Consider the following 24,851-nt stretch of genomic DNA (forward strand, 5'->3'; position numbering starts at 1 on the left):
CTTAGCATCACCGATTTGCAAACACTTGATCTGCCCGATGGTTGCTACTGTTGTGTTGTTGTTTTTATAATTCCAACTATTTTCATACATATGCTTTGTCGCAAATATTTATCACCTACGTACAAGCATGTGAGCGTGTATGTTTGCATGTGTGAGCGCATGTATGTATAGGTGCGTGCAAAATTGTTTGTTTGGCGACGCGTTGACTTCTGCGAGACGCTGCGCAGGCGCTTTGCAGTAAATGAAGTTACAACGGCCTTGCCGGAGTGTCAGTTAACGTTTGACTTTGGCGCGCAGCTCACGCAAGCTTTCGCAACGGCGGCGATAAGTTGTTAATAAATTTAATAAGGAAGGACGCTCAGTTAATTTAAAGTGATTTTTAATAAAAGAAAATAATTTTATTTTTTACAATAAAATAATTAAATAAATTATATGAAATAGATCCACCGGTTCACACTACAAAATGGTACGCGAACAGACTTTTTTAAACTTTAATAAAAATTGCTCCTTACTATATACAATTTGTTACGTAAACAAACTTGGTGACAAACTGAATAAAAAAAATTAATGTTGTGTAAAATGAAAACACTTCAAAAATCTATTTTTCTTTGTAATTTTTATAGCATTGCATAAAACTGCTTTGGATGTTATTTTGTAATATTACTGGACGAAATCCTTAACCCATTAAGAGCACACAAGTACAAAATCAAATTTGAGAAAAGTACTAAAATTTACCGCTTCGTGCACAGAAAACGCAGAAAATGTGTTTGAATAAGTTGTATTTTGAGTGTATGTAACTGTAAAAAAAAGTTAAGAATAATGCAAGACAGATTACGATAGTTTCGTGCCATTACTTATTTGGAGAGCACTTGACAGAAGAATACACTAATCTGCGACGTCATAGAGGAAAGGATCGAAAACAAGTGAACACGTGACTTTCTATATAATACCTTGCCAAGTCCATATTTTAGAGTATAAATATTTATAAGTAGATCCTTAACTGGTGTTTGATCGAGCAGTTTGAGTCACAGCTACAGGCTATAATAGTCCTAACTGCACTTTTCTTCTAAGATTGTTATTTGTGCAAAATTTCGTGAAGACATATAAAAACAAAAAATTTCATACAAGGACTTCAGTTTGTTCGATTAGTTTGTATGGCAACAACATCTTACAGTCATCCGATATCGTCAGTTCCGACAAATGGGCAACGTCTTGGGAAGAAAAGGACGTTTGTAAAATTTCTGATAGATATCTCAGAAACTGTTAGGCTAGTTCGCATGTTTACAAATGGACAAACACATCATAATCGTTATTTCTTTTAAGGGGCTATTTACAATTAGATGGACGATAAAAGTGAATTTTCAAGGTTTTTTTCTGGGAAAACTTTAAATGCAACTTTTAACTGTATACATATTAAGCTTAATATTAGTAAAAATATTTATTTGAAAAGGAACTACAGCTGATCTCCGGGAGCTCACCACATAAAGTCGTTTTGCATTGACCACTATATCTTTGAACTGGATCCTCTAAAATTAAAAAACAAACCGATTTTCTTAAAGTAATATTAAATCTAGTATTTAATTGAAGAAACAATAAGAAAAAAAAATTTGACAAAATGGTGGTTTCACAAAAAAAATCGAATTTTGACCAAAATTTCGGCCTTAAATTGTTTATAAAACATAAAACTATTTTCGGTGAAAAAAAATCTTCGTTTAATTACAAATATATTTAAGACGATCGTGTTAACATTTGAAACTAATCGATTTAGCCGTTTTCGTGTAATGTTGGTCATCGCCTTGTACTTCCAAACACTCTGAAACGCCTTTTCGAATTTATGTGTAACTTCGAAAATATTAACCGGAGCGATATGAAACTTTCTGTGTGTATTCTTAAATATATGTACATTAAAAAAATAAAATAAATTTTTTTTTTAATATCTATGTCATGATCGATTTCTTTTTTTAAGACTCAATAGAAATTAATACTAATGAAAATCGACTTTTTTATTAAAAATATTGAATTTCATTTAAATTTATTTTTATCAATTATTTGTCGCATAACCACAAATAATTCCTATATGACTTTAATTTTAAATGGCACTGAACGTGTTAAGCACACAGGCTCACCAATGCCAGAAAATTACTCGCTTGTAATTATAATGATAGGTGTGAAGAGCGCTAACTATTGTAAATAATAAACCTTTTTACCGTAAAATACATTGTCACCAAATAGTAAACACAATAAAGCGTGGCAATAATTTAAACCGTTAAAAAAGCAAAAATGCAAGTGTTAAGAGTCTGACCTTACAAACTATTACGAAATCGTTCAGCGCTGGTATTTCAATATTTTAAACTGTGTGCAAGTTCCATGAAGCATTTGTCAAATATTTCAGTCGTTTACTTACTTCTGGATTTCTGAGGGAGGAGAGAATCATTTTTATTTTTAACAATTGGTACTATTTAGGTAACGGGTGATCCAAGTGTTGGCACTTATTTCAATAGCATTTTCTTCACAGATCACGCGTGAGTCGTGTTAAGTTGTCATATTACTTTTGTTTAGTAATATTTGACAGTTCATCATGAAAAGATTTACGCCTGAACAAGCAAAATTGCCTCATTTGGGACAAAGAGCAACCTGAAGAGATTCAAGAGCTACCACTTCCTCAAGAAAAAATTGAACTCAACGGCTGTACCATCTGAGACGTAGCTGCGGCCAATATTTGAAATAGATAATCTTCAAAAAAAAATCCCAAAGAATGTTCTTTCGAATGATAATAAATATTCCCCACTAAATTTGAAGTCACGATTTTTTTTTGTTTTGAGAAGGGAACCTCGAAATTTATCACCCTTTATATAAACAAGAAAAAATGTAACTTCGAAGGTATATGGGTCTTTGAGGTATGGGAGCTAATTTTGTCATTTTAGCAAACGGTGGTAGTTTGACCCCTACACCCCTAGACTAAAACACAAAAAATCCTACGTGTTATGAAATTTTTACTGAAACATTGTTTACGCAAAATTACTGTAAACTAGCGTAATCTTTACAAAGACTTAAATTTGGTTATTAAGTGTGTCTATATGATATAGCTTTGCTATAGTTATCCGATCTGAACATCTTCGGAGATCGTACAGTTGTCTTGAAAAATAATCCTTGCTAAATTTTTTAAAAATACCTTAAGAAGAATTTGAGTTTTATCGTTTCATTTGAATAGCAGCAAATGAATTTTTTGCGGAGAAAAAGATGTGTGCAAAATTTCACACTATGGTGGCGTGAACCTTACAATCTCAATTTCGTTGCGATCGATTTGTATACCGAGGCCTAAACAGTTTCCTACCAAAATAGTAGAGTTCTACTTAAACATTTTACTTCCACTACTTTTTCATAGCCCTCTTTTAATGTAAAATTATCGTGTTTCAATATTTTAACGCACTCAATAAAGATTTCAAGCAGTTATACAGATTATACATAAAGTAAAGTAATATAAATAAATTGTACTGAGAAAGAAAGTTAAAGGACATTTGCACATACATACATATATCTGAAAAGAGTCCAGGTAGTAAAAAATGTGCATTCAAACCGAAGTCGATATATGCATATTATAAGCGCATATTCAATACTAATCAATTTCTCTATGTTCTCACCCACTTTCAAACAGCACAACAGTCACCGAATCATCAGTTTTATCATTTATTTCATTGCACAAACGCTCGGGACCTTAAGCACACCGTCGCCCACAATCGAAACTTTAGGACCAATCGCGGCATTGGACTATGCGCAACAACCCAATGAAGTGTTACCCATCCAGCCGCTCCTACTCTATCCGATGCCACGAAACTTGCAGCTCCAAGGACGTGAACTCGACGACGACGACAACGAAATAATTTATGTGAAACTATTAAAGCGCAAGGCCTACCGCCCAGCGAAGCAGCATCCCAACGAAGTAGAAGATGGGAGTAGCGTCCCACGTGAGCTTACCATGAAGGATATATTCTACGTGAAGGCACTGACCAATGGTCAATTCAGTCATCAGCGTCTCAAATTGTATCGGCTACCAGAATTCTACGCGATTAGCGTGTTCAGAAAAGCAGCCAAACTGTGAGCACATCTATTTTAAGCGAAAATCTGCAGAAAAACTATAATTGATTTGTTGTATTTTATTTTTACATTATAGATGATTAGATTTAAGTGCTGACTTATTGTGATTGATTTCTTAATTATAAACATATATATTTTTATAAATAAATATTTGAGTATATAAGCCAAACGATTGCGCGATTTGATAGATGTGTTTAATGGCTTGTGCGGAGCGGTGGGCGTGTGTGTTTAGTGACAAGCATAATGAGGCCATTAATTTGGCGACGGGCGACGTGAGTGGCAGCAGCCGTCGTGGACGACGAGTGGCCGTTAAGTGGCCACAAACAAATAAACAAATCTGATATTTTTTACATTTGTCGAGTTTATACGCAACTAATTGCGGGAGCTTATGTAAATATACATGTACATTCGAGTGTGTTTCACGTTGGGAGCGTAAAGGCAAGTGGTCATCAATGGGTCGTAATTAAGCGTATGAATTTCGACAATGAAATACACACACATATATACATCTATGTACATGCAAATGAATTTTATGAAGGTAGACATACAAACCGATGAGACCACAACAATTGATAGTATTATGGCCGCTGTGTTAACAACGAAAACAATTAACTGAATATTAATTTGTTATGCTTACCGTTTTTTGTGGCTTCGCTTTTTTCTTGTTTGTATGATAGCTAGCTATTTGTTATTTTTTGGTATTTTTTGTTTGTTGATTCGCGCTCATTTATGTGCCACTATGCCAGCAGCATTGTCAGGTGTTAAACGCAGACCAATTAATTTATTATGTTTAATTAGTAATTAGGCATAATATGGTCGGAGGCTACTGTGCGCGCTGCGTGGAGCTATTTGTTGTCAGCTCGGTTTCTCCGCTGGACAGCGGCGTTTGCGGTGATTTATGATAATTTTTGCGGGGTTTTGTGAACTTAATTAGATGTTGTCTCAAAGAAGAGCAGTGGGAGAGAAAGTGGCAATTACTCGACAAATTGAGTGCAACTTTTCGCATGGATTTTTCAAATTGGTGATTAATTACGTTTGATTGGTCGGTGAGTAGCTCAATCCATTATAAGTTTTGGGTTTGAGCTTGCAATAATTTCAATAATAGCATTGCTGCACCTATAATATAATACCCTTCACAAATACATAAAAGAAGTTTGATCGATTAGTTTGTATGGCAGCTATATGCTATAGTGACCCGATCTGAACAAATTTCTCGGAGATGCACCATCAACAAAAAAAATTTCAATACAAGGACTTCATTTTGATGATCGATTTGTATGGCAGCAGCAGTGCTGCTGTTCAGACAAATGAGCAGCTTCTTGGAGAGAAATTAAGGGACAAGTTCGTGTATAAGTGTAGACAGAACGATATGGCTAAATCGACTCAGCTTGTCACGCAGATCATTTATATGCATACAAGGCTCGTTCCAAAGTAAACAGGACTTTTAAGTATAAAACAGAACAAATAGCCTTTTCGGCAAATCAATTTATTTTATTCAAAATAGTCTCCTTCTTCTTCAACACAGCTTTTTGCACGGTCCAAAACCATGTCGAACGAGTGTTTTAGCTCGTTGGCCGGTATGTCCGCCAGTATGCCGGTGCAAGTCTTTTGAATGGCCTCTACGTCTGCATAATGCTTCATGGCAAATGCATTTTTCCGAAAAGGAAGAAGTCGCACGGTGCCATATCAGGTGAATACGGGGAGTGGTTGATGGTTAAAATGTGATTTTTGGTCAAATAGTCGTCCTTTGAATGTTGGATTCTGAGCAATTGTTGGACGTCAGTCAATTTGTGCTGAAAAAACCGTGCACACACCTTTCGTAAGCCCAAATGTTCGGTCAAAATGCGATAAATCGATGTTTTGGTTGTTCAATTCCATTTCCATGAATTTCAATGATGATTTCGGCTGATTTTTTGATGAATTCATGCACGGTTTCAATGGAATTACCGGTGATCACGAATTTTGTTTGGCCCACACGTTGATCGTCATTTATGTCCTCACGACCACTTTGAAAATGGTGAAACCACTCGTGCACTCTACAAGATCACCATAAACTTGTCGCCATAAACTTGTTTCATCAATTGAAATGTTTCGATAAAAGTTTTACCAATTTTAAAACAAAATTTAATGTTGGCTCTTCATTCGAAACTCATTTTCGCACCGATAACACAAACATACTGACACTTGAAACGCAATAACTTCACTTCCAATCAAATGAAATGTTATGAAATTCTCACTGGACAATCGATAAAGATAGATAAAGATAATGCTAACGCACCAGTCGTTATATGGATGGCGCCACCAGGGGGCACTAGATTCAAAAAATCCTGTTTACTTTGGAACACACCTTGTAGTTTTTTTGCAATCGTACCGCCATGAGGCGCAGCCACCTTTAAGACAACGGCTGGCAGATTTTTATAAAAATTCGTTGATAAACACATTACAGCCGAAGAGTATAAAGCAAATACCAAATGTACCACAAGAAAGTTCCAATACATTCCACAGCATAATTTTAAAATTTCATTTATATTTGCATTGTAACCTCACCTTTTCGAAGTATCTCTCTTTCATTGAAAACGGGCTTATATGCTACGTATGTATCTATATTTGTAATTTGAACACCAGCTGAATATTTACGAATGTCATTCAAATATAAATAGCAGAAAGTCTGAAAATTCTCCGAAACCAAGTAGCGTGTCTTAAAATATGCCAACTTCGTATAAAACACGCGAAGAATAATAAAAATATTATTTATATTGAAGCGATTCAAAAGAGATCTGTGTGCTCCTTGGGGTCAAAACCTTTTAGTTGTCTCTTTGCATGCGAAACAAAAAAAAATTACTTATTCTCATATTTTTATCAGAAATACCTTAATATATTAGTCAAAAAAGTTTTGTTTCGAAGAAGTCTTTTTACCGTCCAAATAATATCAGATCTAATTAATTTCTTATGATTTAATAATACATTAGTAAAACAAAATTAATAGTTGTTTTTTATCTATAATAAGTATGTAAATGTATTCTATAATTGATGAAATTCGTATAATCTTTAAAATATTGTAAAGATGATAGCGAAATAGACTTTGATAAATTTAAGAAAATACAGTGGATCCCAATATTTATATCTTTCGATCATCCGTTTACGTGTTAGTAGAATAGGTGAGTGGGTTATTGCCTGCGGATAGACCATTTCTGGCGAAAACAAGTAGTTAAATGTCGGTCAACAACGCTTATTATGCAAATTAGCCTTCAAAGCTCCAACAAATATAATTAGAATTCATCTTTTTCAACATACTCGTACAATTAATCTAAAAGGTTTTGAAATTGTATGGGATTTTAATCCAAGCAAACAGCAAACAAAGTATCTATCAAAAATCTTCAATTGAAATCCGGAAGTACAATTACCATCCATATGTGTAAGGATTAATTCTCGACTTCTGCTTGGCCTTATATAGGGTGATCCATTTCGAGGTTCCCTTCAAATTTTCAATTTAATGGATAATATTTATTACCAATCTAAAGAACATTCATTTGCATTTATTATCTCAAATATTATATTTGCCCCGGCTACGTCTCAGATGGTTCATCCGTTGAGTCTAATTTTCAATAACTCGTTCGAGCATTTCGACTGGTAACTAACGAATGACACGCTTGATGTTTTGCTCCAAGGCCTGAATCGAAGCGGGATTGCCCGCATAGACTTTACACTTTACATATCCCCACACGAAAAAGTTTAACGATATCACACGATCTTGGTGGACAATCGACCGGCCCAAAGCGTGACATTATCTGCTCACTGAAGTGTTCTTTCAATAAATCCATTGATTGATGTGATGTGTGGGAAGTGGCGTCGTCTTGTTGAAACCAAATATCGCCGATATCACGAGCTTTAATTTCAGGCATCAAGTTGTCGGTTATCATAGCGAGATAACGGTCCCCATTGACGGTTACGTTCTCACCGGCATCATTTTTGAAGAATGATTCCAACGCCCCACAAATCAAACCAAACCGTAATTATTTCTGGATGAAATGGCAGCTCTTGAATATCTTCAGGCTGCTCTTCGTCTCACATGCACCAATTGTGGTTGTTTACATACTCTTTGAGCCAGAAATGGACCTCCTGGCTGAACAAAATTTGGCTCAAAAACGTCGGATCTTCTTGGAACTTTCCAAGAGTCCATAGAGCGAAGTGATGTCGCTTGGGAAGGTCGAACGGCTTCAGATCTTGCACAAGCTGTATGCTTTCAATTTAAGATCTCGATGTAAAATGCACCAAGTCGTTCCATGACAGCTTGACAGGACTCACGTGATCTGCCAATAACAGGCTTTTTGAAAAAGTGCCTGTTATATGTACATATATGTAAATGATTATGATGATGAGAAAATCTGCGTGACTGTCCATCCGACTGTGCAATATAGGTAAAAAACCATCGATAGTCGGAGCACTCGATAGTTTAAAAATACTAGCATTCGTATCCATACTTTTTCCCGTTGAAATCTACTTTTCGCTGAAAACTGAAAATTGTATAAAAACCACCAGCAAGTTTCAGCGCCGAATCTTGTATTATAATGCTCTACAAGTATCACAGAGTCCCAGACTTATCCTAAAAGAGAAAATCACCTATGTATATTTGAAGTTAAGTAGCACAATGACAATAAATTTTTCAAAATATGCACAGCAAACTTAAAGTAAAAGAATTGCCTCTTACATGAAAGCCTATGTTTTGCAACTTTGCGTAAAAATAAAACCAATAAAATATAGGAGACTATATCCTTATTTCAGACATTCAATTTATGTTGGTATATACACAAAAACAAAAACGGAAATAAAATTAAAATATCCTATTAAAAATTCAATTGTCTTAGCAAAAATTAAAATATATTCATTAAAGTCAAGAAAATTTATTCTCTGTTCAACCAAGTTTGAAGAAAAAGCAATTTCGATAAACGTTTTATTGTCAAACGATTGCGTTTTTCGGTCACAGTTGCACCCGCTTTTGAGAAAAGCCGCTCAGCTGGTACTGAGGTACCAAGGAGATGACAATACTTTTTTGAAAGTCCGTACAGTTTTGGGTAAACGGTTTTCATTTCTTCCCAAGCATCAATGGTGTTTCGACTTAGTTCTTATACCTGACAATTCAAATAAAAGCTCAATTCATCTTGTGGGGATGTAAAATCGTTGTCCTTCCTCCTTCTTTTGTGCACTAGAGTTTTGGGAGGAGCCGAAAGGTCAAACTCATTCTCTAACGATTCCACTGACGACTCGCTGCCCGTTTCCATAGTATCATCTGCAACTGTTATTTCAGTACGTAAAAACTTTAAAATGAATTATTTTGAATCTCGGGTCGAGTAATGTTGATGGAGCTAGCAAAAAAGAATGTTCGATGTAGCCAAATCTACGATCAAACTGATTTAACATGACATCTTTTAGTTTTTCAGCCACTGGCTGTTTAGCTGTTATTCTCACTATTTGTTCCCGACCACAGTGAACTAATGGAATCACTTGACTTAACGTTGCTCGTTGTTCACCACTTAGTTGTACAGTCATTGCCTCTAATGGTCTCAATATACTGAGTATTTCCATGATATCATCTTTTTCCTCATCATCTTCATTACCGGTGCGTCAGAATAGTTGAAGAGTATTTGGTTAATATATGAACATAGTTTAATGAACATAATGAACAACATACAAATGTGTTTTCAATGTCGGTCCGAACATAGTATTAGCTATTGCTTATTTTATTAAAAAATTTCCACACTTCGCTTTTAACTGGCGCCATTGCTGTTCAAACAACTGAACGTAAAATGCGTTTGACTTAACTGTAAATGCAGTGTTACCAGACATTCATTTGTTGATATTAAACTACGTTGACATATTAGAATTTAACTATGTTTAGACCAATTTCGACCCTTGTACGCTAACTTAGATGAACATAAAATGCATTAAATTTCAAAATGCTGTTTGCGATTATTTTGCAATTACTCGAGTAATAGTCGATTAATTAGAAAAGCTGTTTCGATGCAATGAAATCGTAAATTGAATGAAAATAATCGATTCATTTAATCAAATGATTCATCGTTGCCATCTCTAGCTGTAAGGCATAAGCCATCGATAGTCAAAATGAAAGATCGATAGTGAGGATCGCGCTATAAAAATCGATGAAATCGGATGATAACCCCGTCCGGCGTTTAATCAATAACTAAATACGCAAGGGTCATTGTTTATGCGAAATCACATAGCTCAGGACTTGTTTGACCGATTTGAACCAAATTCTGTATGTAACATTTCTGACATTCCTATGTCGCAGTGCTATGTTACAGTATGTAACAAAATTTTAAATTCCATTTGATTCTTTAGCTTCCCAGTATAAAAATCAAGAATAAAGTATTTCACTTTATGACCAAAAAATATACAAATCGGACCGAAACTGTTCAAGCCGATTATGCAAATCGGAGCGAAAGTGTTCAAGCCGATTATGCAAATCAAAGTTCCGATTGCATTCGGGGGAGCTGACCAAATACTAAGATTTTAGAACTCTCCGGTGAATTTATAACGCATATTTCGGCTAATATGTGAGTTATCTTAGTAAAGTTTATTTTCTCAATAAAGTATATACATAACTATGTACGTAACATGGATAAAATCGCATGAAAGCTTGCTCCAGCCCACATGTAACTTATTTCATTATTTTCATGAAATGGTATTTATTCAATTTCATTGAAGTCTTCCAATATACGCGGAATAAAGCTGTATGACAGTGAATTTTAGAACATATTTTGCGCTCAACGAACTGTAAATTGTTCCATACATCAGTTAATACTAATGTACATAACATTATTGTGTCCTACCTAATTATTTTTATTTGAGGAAGTAAATAAAAGAACCCAGAAAAACCATCTAATTGATTGCCCATCTAAAAGTTTAACCGAAACAAAATAATAAATTCTGTATAAATTTAGATGTAAAATATTTAATATCAAAATTCCACTATTCAACATTCAAATTAATTCCATCGGATTTATTTCATCTGAGCATTATCACCCGAAATACTTACAAACATTGACGCCAAAATGTTCAGCCATTCTCTATTTTCAGACAGAATTAATTAATTTGACGCCGTTAACAACATGCGGCGGAGAACTCTTAGCAGCTGTCAACAGTCCAAATTTGACATTTCTGCAAGTGCCGCTTTTCTTTGACTAAAATCGCAGCATATTATTTTAGTTTTGTGAAATTTCATATTTTATTATTAGTTTTATTAAAATAAATTGTAAGAAACAAACAATAAATTAGCCAAAGTTATTTTGCAAACGAGCAAAATGATGTACGAAGATGATGGTAAGAGTTTGAGCCATAATAAAATCGTAATATTTGTAAGCCACCTGGGTGCTCCGATCGCCATTGTTAAAACGAGTTGCTTATTTTTTTTAAATCGCAGAAATGTACGAAGAAGAGAATGCGGAGGAAATCTCCCACGAGTTGTGGCAGGAAGCTTGCTGGATTGTAATTAACGCCTATTTCGATGAAAAAGGTTTGGTCCGACAGCAATTGGACAGTTTTGATGAATTTATACAAATGTCTGTACAACGAATTGTGGAAGACTCGCCGGCAATTGACTTGCAAGCTGAAGCCCAACACACATCTGGTGAAATTGAAACACCCGTGAGTTTATAATCAACTTTTGTTTAATAAACAAAACTAATTAGTGTCAAATGTATATATTTTACAAATAGCCTCGCTTTCTACTCAAATTTGAGCAAATTTACCTATCTAAACCAACACATTGGGAAAAAGATGGTTCTCCAAGTCCTATGATGCCAAACGAAGCACGTTTACGCAATCTTACATATTCTGCTCCACTCTATGTGGACATAACGAAAACAAAAATTGTAGAAGGTGCCGATCCAGTAGAAACGCAGCACCAGAAGACATTTATTGGAAAGATCCCTATTATGTTGCGTTCCACCTACTGTCTCCTTTCTCAGCTGACCGATCGTGATTTAACAGAATTGAATGAATGCCCTCTCGATCCAGGCGGTTATTTCATTATTAACGGTTCAGAGAAAGTATTGATCGCCCAAGAAAAAATGGCAACAAATACTGTATACGTATTCAGCATGAAAGACGGCAAATATGCTTTCAAATCGGAAATCCGTTCATGTCTTGAACACAGCTCCAGACCGACTTCCACTTTATGGGTAAACATGATGGCTCGTGGTTCACAGAATATCAAAAAATCTGCCATTGGCCAGCGCATAATCGCTATCTTACCATACATTAAACAGGAAATTCCAATTATGATAGTTTTTCGAGCTTTGGGTTTTGTAGCCGATCGCGATATTTTGGAGCACATAATCTATGATTTTGATGATCCTGAAATGATGGAAATGGTAAAACCATCACTTGACGAAGCGTTTGTTGTGCAAGAACAAAATGTAGCCTTAAATTTTATTGGTGCTCGTGGCGCACGACCGGGTGTAACAAAAGATAAACGTATAAAATACGCAAAAGAAATTTTGCAAAAGGAAATGTTGCCTCATGTAGGCGTTTCCGATTTTTGTGAAACAAAGAAAGCATACTTTTTGGGTTACATGGTACATCGTTTGTTGCTTGCTTCGCTTGGTCGTCGTGAGTTAGACGATCGTGATCACTACGGTAAGAAAAATATATAATAATGATAATGCAACATGCTAATTACAACGAATTTTTATTATACAGGCAACAAACGTTTGGATCTGGCCGGACCCCTATTGGCCTTCCTTTTCCGTGGGCTATTCAAAAACCTTATGAAAGAAGTCCGCATGTATACACAAAAATTCATCGATCGTGGAAAGGATTTCAACTTAGAATTAGCCATCAAAACGAATATAATCACAGACGGACTGCGTTACTCTCTGGCCACTGGTAATTGGGGTGATCAAAAGAAGGCACATCAGGCCCGCGCTGGCGTGTCTCAGGTGTTGAATCGTCTAACTTTTGCATCTACATTGTCACATTTACGACGTGTCAACTCACCAATTGGTCGCGATGGTAAATTAGCCAAACCACGTCAATTGCACAATACTCTCTGGGGCATGTTGTGCCCCGCCGAGACACCAGAGGGAGCTGCTGTCGGTCTGGTAAAGAATTTGGCTCTTATGGCGTACATTTCCGTTGGTTCGCAGCCTTCGCCAATTTTGGAGTTCTTGGAAGAATGGTCCATGGAAAATCTTGAAGAAATCGCCCCCTCTGCCATCGCAGATGCAACCAAAATTTTCGTCAATGGCTGCTGGGTCGGCATACATCGTGATCCCGAGCAGTTGATGGCTACATTGCGTAAATTGCGTCGTCAGATGGATATCATTGTCTCGGAAGTGTCAATGATCCGCGATATTCGCGATCGTGAAATAAGAATTTACACAGACGCCGGTCGTATTTGTCGTCCGCTATTGATTGTTGAGAATGGCTCACTGCTGTTGAAGAAAACTCATGTGGACATGTTAAAGGAGCGTGATTATAATAACTATAGTTGGCAAGTTCTGGTCGCATCGGGTGTAGTAGAATACATTGACACTTTGGAGGAGGAGACTGTGATGATTGCGATGTCGCCATATGATTTGAAGCAAGACAAGGACTATGCATATTGTACAACCTACACACACTGCGAAATCCATCCGGCGATGATCTTAGGCGTTTGCGCCTCCATTATTCCATTCCCCGATCACAATCAGAGTCCGCGTAACACATATCAAAGCGCTATGGGTACTATATTTTGGAAATACATATATTTTAAGGAATGTCTAACGTAAACAATTTTTTAAAGGTAAACAAGCTATGGGGGTCTACATTACCAATTTCCACGTACGGATGGACACACTGGCACACGTACTCTACTATCCCATGAAACCGTTGGTCACTACACGATCTATGGAGTACCTTCGCTTCAGAGAGCTACCAGCTGGCATTAATTCAATTGTTGCCATTTTATGTTACACCGGATACAATCAAGAGGATTCTGTCATCTTGAATGCTTCGGCAGTAGAGCGTGGCTTTTTCCGTTCAGTTTTCTACCGCTCATATAAGGATTCTGAGAACAAGCGTATTGGCGACCAAGAAGAGAACTTCGAGAAGCCCAATCGCCAGACTTGTCAAGGCATGCGCAATGCTCATTACGACAAATTGGACGATGACGGTATTATTGCGCCTGGTATTCGTGTATCAGGTGATGATGTGGTTATTGGAAAAACAATTACTCTGCCTGAAAACGACGATGAGGTATAATATTATTGTCCTTGAGATTTACAAAAAAATTTATTTATGTCCTATTTGTAGCTCGATAGCACTACAAAGCGTTTCAGCAAGCGAGATGCTTCGACTTTCCTACGTAACTCTGAAACGGGTATTGTTGATCAAGTCATGTTGACTCTGAATAGCGAGGGTTATAAGTTCTGCAAAATTCGTGTGCGCTCAGTGCGTATACCGCAAATTGGTGATAAGTTTGCCTCACGTCACGGGCAGAAGGGTACTTGTGGTATCCAGTATCGCCAAGAGGACATGGCATTTACATGTGAAGGGCTTGCTCCGGACATTATTATCAATCCCCACGCCATTCCATCTCGTATGACAATTGGCCATTTAATCGAGTGTTTGCAAGGTAAAAATTTATGCGATACTCTTTAAATTCCCTTTTACAATAAAATTTTGTTGATTTATAGGAAAGTTGGGCTCAAACAAAGGTGAAATTGGTGATGCTACACCCTTCAACGATGCGGTCAACGTACAAAAAATATCCACGTTCTTACAAGAGTACGGCTATCATTTGCGTGGTAACGAGGTGATGTACAACGGTCATACCGGTCGAAAAATCAATGCCCAAGTATTCTTGGGACCTACCTATTATCAACGTCTCAAGCACATGGTGGATGACAAAATTCACTCTCGTGCACGTGGTCCCGTACAGATTTTAGTGCGTCAACCTATGGAGGGTAGGGCACGTGATGGTGGTCTACGTTTCGGTGAGATGGAACGTGATTGTCAGATATCTCATGGAGCTGCGCAATTTCTGCGCGAACGTCTTTTTGAGGTTTCCGATCCATATCGTATACATGTGTGCAATTTCTGTGGCCTCATTGCCATTGCCAATTTGCGTAATAATACTTTTGAATGCAAGGGTTGCAAAAACAAAACTCAAATATCACAAGTTCGTTTACCGTATGCCGCAAAGTTGCTGTTCCAGGAGCTAATGTCGATGAACATTGCTCCGCGACTGATGGTTGTTCAATAGACATGAGAATGAACTTAACAGCGCTGACATTTTATATTTCTATTCAAAAACATTGTAGTACCATAATTAACAAATAAAGTAAAAGTAAAAAACTCTAAACAACATTCTTTGCGTTCTAATATTCTTTGTATGCACATCCTAAGAAATATTGTATGCAGGTCGGTGTCCAATGCATATGAAATCTAACTATAGCCTAAACCAAACTGATAGGATGTAGCTTTTTTAGCAACAAAGAGAAAATGTTGGGCTCCGAAAGGTACTCCAATTGGTGGTAGCTTTTTAACGTTAAGCATTTAAATGCCCTATTACGGTTTTCAAATCAACTGCATTTTGGTTTAAGGTTTGAAACTCGGTGTTATGGTTTTTAACTCAACCCGTCAAAAAACGATCCGATATGTAGAAGTTCTTCTAAATTCAACTTTTTTTTTTGGTAATACGGTTTTCAACTCTGGGCCATTGGGATTGACTAGAGTATCAAAAATTTTCAACTGCTGTTGTAGTTAAACGGATAAACATCAACAGAAAATGGGAAATGGATAAAAAGGACTATTTTATTTATAATTTCAAACTATTTTAATTAATTATTGAGTACAAATCCATAGAAAGGTGAAAAATTTGTCGTGCTCTTGTTGAAAAATACCGGAACTGGACAAAACAAGCTACAATTTGGAAACCTTTAAATAAAATTAAGGGACCGTGGGAAATGTCTCGAGCATAGAGAGTATTTACTACTCCTAGAAATATACTTTTTGAGTAAATGTAATTTTTAAAGCGCTTTGCGAGAGAGGTGTCAGATGGCAGGGTTAGCTCGGTATACAAAGAGGTGGTTAGAGTCATGCTGGACGTACATATATATTGTTGTCGATTCTTCATAATTAGGTAATATGTTACAGTATCCAGAACGAAGCTGCATAAAGGGGTGGTTTGACTCCAAGTACGCCATTCACTGAGAGAGAGTCAGTGAAGGTGTTTATGGCTCCACATGGAATGGCGGTCAGTGCATGTCCGAAGTCTGGTCGCCATATTGTCTTGTGTCGTCGTCATAGTTAAGGGAAGATCTTTTGATGTTCCTTGGAGGCGGTTCCAATTCAAGTAAGCGACTGCAGGGATGGTTTCTACGATAACATCCAAGCAGAAACTGATGGGAGCATACATGCCTCGCTGTGCAGTTGTTCGATCCGAGACATCAAGAGGTGTCTCTTTATAGTCCAGAATGCAGTGTTTAATGTATGAAGCCTCTTCGTCTGCGTTTCACTACATCCAGGCGACTATATTGGGACGGCGTAGTTAAGGACAGGCCGTTCTATTGCCTTGTATTTTGCAACAACGTTTCTTTGTCTTTCCCCCATGTGCTGTCGGCTAGCGACTTGAGGATTTTGTTGAGACTATGTACATTGGCAAATAATCGTGGTCTTATGAGGAGTGAAGAAACACAGGCTGTCTAGTGTCACGCCTAAAATCTTACGGTTATTGATAGTCGCAATTTTAACATCATCGACTGCATCGATTGTACTCCTTCGTCCGGTTTGTGAATATGGTCACTTTGAATTTTGGAGGGGGATAGTGTTAGGCTCCTTGCAGCGAAGAAACGAGAAAGATTTTCCAAAAAAACGCGGCTTAGAGAATTACAGAAAGAAGAAATGTCAATTCCTTAGCAGTGAACTGCACGAGTGATTGGTCCCCTTGGCAATTCATTGTTACCCTCTCGACAACAAATTACGAAAACTAGCAAAAGTCCTCTTGTGTGAACGCAACTATATTAAACTCAATGTCACTTAACATACCCAATACAATGTAATTTGTGACATGGTTTGAACATGTCTTTTGGCATTTATCACAAAAGAAAACAGTCGTCAGCTGCAGCAAGTGAATTGCATTCTAATTTTTCTGCAAACTTTCTTGTCTTTCATGATTAAAGCGGCTTAAAGGGAGAAATGGACCTTCGAATAATCTTTTTGCTAATCTTACAAGTGATTGGCTTCAACATTTTGCTTGGTAAGTTGTAAATGCATAATTCTATTGCGGTGATATTTCAGTATCTGTAAATTGTTGCTTATACAAATGGTTCATTATAAAACCTACACTTTTATTTATCATCTGCTTGTAAAAAAATAGTGATATAATTTATAGGCTTTGCATTTATTAGAATTTTATAAGTAGGCGTACAAATTGTCAGTAATGAGTCACTTTACAATGCATTTGTTTTCTTATCGATATTGTTCCATGCTATAACTAGTGGCAGGCCAAAGTCAGCGCATAAAAGATGGAATGTACGCATCTATAAGTGGAGCCAGCTGCTTCAGGCGCCTCAATGGAACCCATCAAACGGGCTGCTCATGTGAGTTTAAATTATAAGTTTTATAAAAGCATGCAAAGACAATGACAGTCGGTAATTTAATACTTTATCTCTATTTTGTAACAGCAAGCCAATTTGGTTCTGTAGGAGCACTACATCTTATACAAGTTGTGGAAGATTTTGAATTTTTACTACGAAACCCACCTGCGCCTCCATATGCGCCCATGATACCACCGCATCTCTTCACTCGGCAAAATATGCTGCGCTTAAAAAATGAAGCACGACAAAATATAACTGTAGTATTGCTCATCAATGACAACGAAAAAATGACACAGTTTTCACATGAACTCACTTGCCCGAATCAATATAGCGGTTTATTGCTCCCAAACAGCAAAGAAACGGCAACTTGCGATACACAAAATGCTGAGAATGCTTGGAATCCTTGGGGAACTGGACTGTTACAAGAAGACTTTCCATTTCCAATTTACTATATAGCAGACGAGGAAGAAGTCTACAAGCTTAAATCGTGCTTTCAAAAGTTTAATAACTTTGATTACAGTGGGCATGCCACGCGTAGTCTTTGCGCTGTTGAAGTAACAACATTTATGTCGGCAGCGGTCAATTCTGAAGTTTGCATTCGTCGTTCGAACTTCATTAACAACCTAGCACGAACTAGATACTGTGATCCTCTGGAAGGAAGCAATGTTTACGCCACAATGTACCCTCGTAATTTATCAAGTTCCATAACAGAAGAGCCTTTAGAAATTCGTTCAGACCCGAACGAGAAATTTATTCTAATATCTTGTAGAATGGATACGGCGTCCATGTTTGATGGGTTAGGTAAGTAACCTCTTTTTTTAACTCTGTTATGGGTTTACATATTTTTTATCAATATTTTTCATTCATTTGCTTTCAAGGTTTGGGCGCTATGGATTCCCTGACGGGCTATGTGACATTGATGAGCATTGCCAACACACTTAAGCAATATCTTCCTCAGAATTTCTCGGAATTAACAAGAAAACTGAACATACTTTTTGTTGTATTTAATGGCGAATCGTATGATTATATCGGCTCACAACGGTTTGTATACGATCTAGAAAACTTGGATTTCCCCTTGCCATCCACACTAACAGCTCCAATTTCTTTTGAAAATATTGAGTTAATGATCGATATTGGTGTATTGGATGAAATCTCGGCAATAAATGTACACACCGTAAATACATCTGCAAAGGCTGAATCTTTCGCAGCTGAATTAAATGCGCAAAGTCAAAACTTTGATATTAAGTTTGAATTAAAAGTGGGAACAAATATACCACCCACGTCAGCGCAATCTTTCCTTCGCAAAAATCTGTCATTCCCTGCCTTGATATTAAACTCAAAGCCGCACAACAGATACTATCACTCAATATATGACAACGCGGCAAACCTTAATTTCACTTACGGTAACCACACCGAACAAAATTACACGAAACTCATGTCCACTGAAGAAGCACTGCAATATTTTTCTGCTGATTCAGTTCAAATGAAAATACGCAATGTGTCAACGAGTGTAGCCTTGGCCTTGTCACAAATGCTTTTTAGCAAAGGACCTCTCGCGAAAGTTTACGCAAGTCCTGTATTAGTAGATGAGTTGCTGCATTGCTTTCTACAGTCTGCTGATTGTAGACTGTTTAAAGATGCATCACCAGTTAATAGCCTGCCAGGACTACCATTTCCACCATCACGGTATGTGCGAATTTAAACTTATAACTAAATTGCAAGAACTAAACATAAAACATTTGCAGCTATATCAGCGTTGCCGGTAGCCCACAGGATTCATCTGGTTGGACGTACCGCGTTTTAGGATTATTATTGTCCACCGAAGTAGCGGATTCCGGGGAAGAGAAGTGTGGACCTTTGCCATTGCAGTGGATTACTGGGCAAAAAGGTGCCGGCGAATGTCGCCTGACAACGCAGAATTATACTCACGCTCTAAGTCCGGCGTTTTTAATAGATGGTACGTTCACGAAATCAATTGACAACTTCCATACTTAAGGATTTAATTTATTTCATCGTGTTTGGCTCAACTAAATATCCGTATTTCTCATTAGATTACGATTGGAAATCAGGCCAATACTCAACGTGGACTGAATCAACCTGGGGCGGTCTCAAAGCGCGTATGTTCCTACGACCGTCCAGAGTACACGAGATCGTTACACTCTCCATTGGAATTGTTGTGCTGATCATATCATTTTGCTTAGTCTACATTATTAGCAGCCGCTCAGAAGTACTTTTCGAAGGCGCAACGACAAGTTCCGATGCGTAAGTAGTTCTACAAAGCAACTTGGGAATACTGGCTTATTTGGCATGTTTATAGTATTTCACAACTCATGAGTTAATAACAAAGTTTGTATCCTGAATTTGTACATAGAGTAGTTCCGATTTGTCTACTCGTTGCTAGACTTCAGACTCATCACACTCGAATGTGGATGTGAAAAAATTATACATTCCTCTATCTTAGATATTATATTCCGTTATGTCTGATTTATACATGTTTCATAATCAGGGTTGCAAATAATCAATTAAAAAAATTTAACCAACATTTTAATTATTTGATATTATTTGATTCTTTTTTATTTTATAGTCTCAAATACGGGATTAAAAAATAAAAAAATAAATAAATAAAACGGACTCAAAGTTTAATCTTAACTCTTAATTTCAAAGAGAGGATTGAAAAAAAAAATTAGTCCCAAACATATAATTGAAAATTAAAAAAAAAAAATGTTTTAGAATTGACTTTTTGCGCGTTTGCTTCGTGTTCTACTATTTCAAACTAGAGTTCACACAGTTATCGTCTTCAATACTCTAGGACACTGGTTTGTAAACTTATTCATTCAAACAATTTCTAAATCTGATTGTGAGTTTAAAAATTAAGTGTTCCATTTTTACTATTAAAATAAAAAATAATTCAATTTTTAAACCAAAGTCGGGATTGAAAATTTAACTTTGATTTTAATTTTTAAATTAAAAATTTAATTTTTAATACCAATCTAAAAATAAATGTTTCAATTTAAGTTAAATTTTTAATGCGGATGATGGGATTAAAAATGTCTAATCTAATATTTATTCCAAAACATTTGAATAAAAAATTCGCAACCCTGATCATAATATTATATGCGTATTTATGCTGACTTGTTTGCATGCATGTTTGGAGGATGTCAAAACTGTCGAAATGTACCGCAAAAGGCATGCTTACTAAACAATCATCATCTCAGCTGGAATGCATTGTGTATATTCATTTGTATGAAATGCGATATTTACCATGTTTTATTGTTAACAGATTTGTAATATTTGTTGCCTTTTTCTAGGTTAACGGCTCCGACTGCTTGTTAATAACCAAAGCATATGCAAAAGCAATACGTTGTAAACATAAATGACAAGACCGTCTCTCTAATTGAAATTATTTATATATATGTGCTTAATTGGAAATATCGAAACACTTACATTCGGTAAAACAGCTAATTAATGTATCGTCCGCTCATAACCATCAAGTACACCAATATCACCATCACCAATCTCCTCTCCACTAATGTCCCGTCTATTATGATTAACCGCTATAGCATTCATCATCAGCATACACTAGAGCACTCGTTAATTGGTAACCTAATATGTACAACTCGACACAAGCTGATGCATACTGAAACGCACACTATTGTTGCCGTACATACTACACTCAAAGACTGCTGCCAAGTTGTTACATTTTTACCAAAATAGAAACCATGATATCATAAAATATATTTAAATTAACGTAAAGATTTAAAGTCATAAATTTAAATTGTAAGCTATGCTGTGTTTAGACATATGTATGTACGTGAAATCAGGAGTTCAAAAGCATATTTTAGTAAATACAAAGGGTTTATGCGTTGAAAAATTGTTTAATGTATCTTTCTCTCTTATCTCTCACTATTTGAATGCACTTTTTATCAGTTACATATGTGCACTTGGTGTATGTCCCATTAGCGTATAATCATTTTTTTTTTGTTTTGTCAACTAATTTTTATTAACACTATACAAACTAACCTAGATGTTTATGCATACGATAATATAGTATTCCAATTCTTAACTAATTAAATTTGTATTACCAAATATGTTTCCAGATTTGCGTATACTGCATTATAGTTAGGATAATGTCTGCCCAAGCTAATAGTTTGTTACAAATATTAAAAGCAATTGTGTGAGTTTTTGTTTCAAGTAATGTAAGCTACCCTATTTTGATAACTGTAAATCACGCTTTCCATTTTCCCTAACGGATTTATATATTTGATATTCTATGTATAATTATAAGTTAACTTTATATTTTTCTCTATATATTAAGACGAATTAAATAATTTATATATATACTAATATATATTATAAGCGCTTATAACTTTAGTGCAGAGCAAATGAAATAAAATTATAATGCACATACATATGTGCAAATATATATGAAAAGGCCTCAATAGACCACTCCTCACATACCTTATTTATCATTCATAATATAAAACAAAATAAAAAACAACAACAATGTAACAATTTTTACAGTTCCAAAATGTGTTTTGTCTCGAAATGCGTAACTGCGTAACTGCATGCATACAATGTGTTTCTAGTATGTACAATAATATTATATACTGCTAATTTATGAGAATACGAAATAAAGCCAAAATAATTTTTACGAACTGAACATCTTTTTATATCTTTCAATGACAGTATAATATATACAATATTATTTATATTTAAAAAACGTTTGTCACGGTGTAGTTTTTTGTTATTCTCGTCACTGGCACAATATCGAAACCCGTAATACCAGAATCAGGGGCGTAGAGAAAGAACCGAAGTCCGGAGATGATTTTAGGAGGTATTTGGAGTAAAAATATGCAAAACATTGTTTTCCTAAGAACACTAAAGAATTGTACCTGATTGTTTTAAGCTCAAAAATACTTCAACTGATTTTTTTTCTTGCGGATTGAGTTGATATTGAAATTATTGTTGAAGTTAAGTTGTAAAGGCTTAAAAATTGTGTGGCAAGGTATACTAAATCAAGTAAACAGAAATACGTAGAAACGTAGGTTTACTTTTGCGAATGCTTCCAGTTTATTTCATTGTATCTTTTATGAACAATCCCCTATTTTTGGTTAGATTACAGTCAAAATGTAGTTACAATTATTTTTAATTTTTTATATATCTATGTATATTCTCAACCCTATGGAAAAACATAAGTGTATATTATTAGTTTTTCAATAAGGACTTTTTTAAAACAATTTAGTTCAAGAAACACCTATTTTGGTAAACTATACATAAGTATGTACATACATTTCTTCTAATTTAATTTTATGCTATGTATCTGCATTAAGCGTGTCAATTATCAATTGCCCAAAGTCAGTGTATTAAACTCAAAATAATATAGAATTTAGCAGACAAGCAGACCTTTCGTTTTGAGATTAACAATTGATTCGGCGATAACCTTAGCAGAGGACTTTAAATAGCCACCACTGAGCAACATTACGATTGGAATGCGTTCCTCACGGCAAGTAGCAAACACGAATTGATCTCGTTCCATAACACCCTGTATTTGATGATATAAACAACAAAATTGAAGATTTATAATTATAATAGCATTAGTAACGCATACAAACATACCTCTGGTGTTATACATAAATGGCCCAGAGGATCGCCCAAAAGTATATCCGTACCAGCATTGTATACCAATAAGTCTGGACGAAACTCACTCAAAGCGTATTTTAGAGATCTGTGTAATATAATTTTGAAAATTTCATTTGAGTGTTAATATTTTCAATAATAATTTCAATACAAAATTAAACAATAAAAGAAAGTAACTGTAACACAATCTCTTGTTTTTAGTTCTTATGCAAACGTTACCTTTTCAATTTTTTCAAGTAAGTTCCATCCGCTGTGCGTGGTTTGAGTTCCACCGCACAACTTATGGCCAATTTGGCTTCATGATCACGTGGATATATGGAAGCGTTGTACATATCCAAAATGAATACTTTTTCATTCTCGTAAAAATCACGTTCGTGTCCATTTCCCTGATGCGCATCCAAGTCCACAATCATTGCTGTCTCAACATTTGGCTCCTCTTCTAAAGTTTTTGTGATAAGCAAAGTAATATCTGCATAAGGGCAGAATCCACCACCTCTGTAGGCACAACAATGATGAAATCCTCCGCCCAAATTAATAGCCCATCCGTAACGTATTGCCAGACTACCAGCTAATATAGAACCAGCAGTTTGAAAGCGCATGGGACGCAAGTAGCCACGCTGTACAAACGTGTTAGGTACAAAAAGTAGCAAAGGAATTTCCGATATCTTAGCTGCATTCACACTCCACTTTAATGAAGTGATACGATAGAGTTTAACACAAATATTTTCTAAAGGAAATATTGTACCTTCAAGCTGCGTAAATATTTGCGTGTATGGACCTTTTGAAGCTCAGTCTTTGTTATTTCACTAGGCTCATAAAATCGTCCGCGACGAAATATTTCATTCTGAAGTAAGAACTGCAATAGCGAAAATTTTATTGATTTCTTGAAAAACAACTAAATATGCATTTACTTTCAATACGTGTGATCCTTTAGCCGCATCGAAAGGATGCAATTTTTCCATACCACAAAATCGCACTCCGTAACTTTTTGAGTACACAATTGGTGTTTTAAGAGAATCGTCTTCCTGTTCCTCATTTGATTTCCGTTTTGCGACAGCTTGATCTGATTGTTCGTCAACATCCTCGCGCATTACCCAAACCACCTCCTTTTGTTGCTCATGATGCACTTTCTCCGTAAATCGTTTCATTCTATGTTCTTTGCATGATTTTATGTAAATAATACAGAACTTTAATTACACATCTAAAATCATCTGATTTATTCATTGTCGTTGAATTATCGTGAATTCCTAATACACGAATTTGATGTTTAAGTGACGGAAGTTGAGAAAATGACAAATGTCAAACATACAACATGCGCGTCTTTTGCCACTGAACACACCCCACGTAACCGTACAGCAGGTTCGAAATGAAATATCCGCTTCGTTAATTTTTATTTTGAGAAAATTAGAAAATCGTGATTTAATTTGTGAGAAACGTTAACAAAGATCAATTAAATTACAATAAAACAATTTAGTTTAATAGATTTTGAATTTAATATCAGCACAATTTGAAAATCAAAAA

At 35.8% G+C, this 24,851-nt stretch overlaps 4 protein-coding genes and 1 pseudogene across 5 annotated transcripts; 3 read left to right on the plus strand and 2 right to left on the minus strand.

Moving 5' to 3' along the window:
- The first annotated feature begins 237 nt into the window (after window positions 1-237).
- Window positions 238-4,264, plus strand: LOC105225763 (uncharacterized). The gene is made up of 2 exons (XM_011204375.4): window positions 238-466; window positions 3,656-4,264. Exons 1-2 carry the CDS (start codon window positions 464-466, stop codon window positions 4,097-4,099), a joined length of 447 nt encoding a protein of 148 aa, XP_011202677.2. The 5' UTR covers window positions 238-463; the 3' UTR covers window positions 4,100-4,264.
- Window positions 4,265-8,989: 4,725 nt separating this feature from the next.
- Window positions 8,990-9,939, minus strand: LOC125776097 (uncharacterized; annotated as a pseudogene).
- A 1,318-nt stretch (window positions 9,940-11,257) lies between these two features.
- Window positions 11,258-15,457, plus strand: LOC105225764 (DNA-directed RNA polymerase II subunit RPB2). Its single transcript, XM_011204376.4, has 7 exons — window positions 11,258-11,433; window positions 11,534-11,757; window positions 11,829-12,750; window positions 12,814-13,836; window positions 13,898-14,349; window positions 14,407-14,728; window positions 14,790-15,457. The coding sequence occupies exons 1-7, from the start codon at window positions 11,415-11,417 to the stop codon at window positions 15,356-15,358; spliced, it is 3,531 nt and encodes a 1,176-aa protein (XP_011202678.1). The 5' UTR covers window positions 11,258-11,414; the 3' UTR covers window positions 15,359-15,457.
- Window positions 15,458-17,176: 1,719 nt separating this feature from the next.
- LOC105225765 (nicastrin) lies at window positions 17,177-22,348 on the plus strand. 2 transcript variants are annotated; one of them, XM_011204377.4, is made up of 7 exons: window positions 17,177-17,353; window positions 17,595-17,696; window positions 17,781-18,494; window positions 18,572-19,379; window positions 19,439-19,650; window positions 19,745-19,955; window positions 21,002-22,348. In XM_011204377.4, the coding sequence occupies exons 1-7, from the start codon at window positions 17,293-17,295 to the stop codon at window positions 21,024-21,026; spliced, it is 2,133 nt and encodes a 710-aa protein (XP_011202679.2). In that variant the 5' UTR covers window positions 17,177-17,292; the 3' UTR covers window positions 21,027-22,348. The 2 variants fall into 2 exon arrangements, with proteins under 2 accessions (XP_011202679.2, XP_011202680.2); XM_011204378.4 differs by having other exon boundaries at window positions 21,791-22,348.
- A 511-nt stretch (window positions 22,349-22,859) lies between these two features.
- On the minus strand, window positions 22,860-24,614 carry LOC105225766 (histone deacetylase 11). The gene is made up of 5 exons (XM_011204379.4): window positions 24,242-24,614; window positions 24,076-24,186; window positions 23,550-24,016; window positions 23,310-23,418; window positions 22,860-23,235 (listed from the first exon to the last, which is right to left on the minus strand). Exons 1-5 carry the CDS (start codon window positions 24,476-24,478, stop codon window positions 23,080-23,082), a joined length of 1,080 nt encoding a protein of 359 aa, XP_011202681.1. The 5' UTR covers window positions 24,479-24,614; the 3' UTR covers window positions 22,860-23,079.
- Between the last annotated feature and the right edge of the window lie 237 nt (window positions 24,615-24,851).

This window comes from Bactrocera dorsalis, chromosome 2 (genome assembly GCF_023373825.1).
Source record: "Bactrocera dorsalis isolate Fly_Bdor chromosome 2, ASM2337382v1, whole genome shotgun sequence".
NCBI classification, from domain to species: Eukaryota; Metazoa; Arthropoda; class Insecta; order Diptera; family Tephritidae; genus Bactrocera; species Bactrocera dorsalis.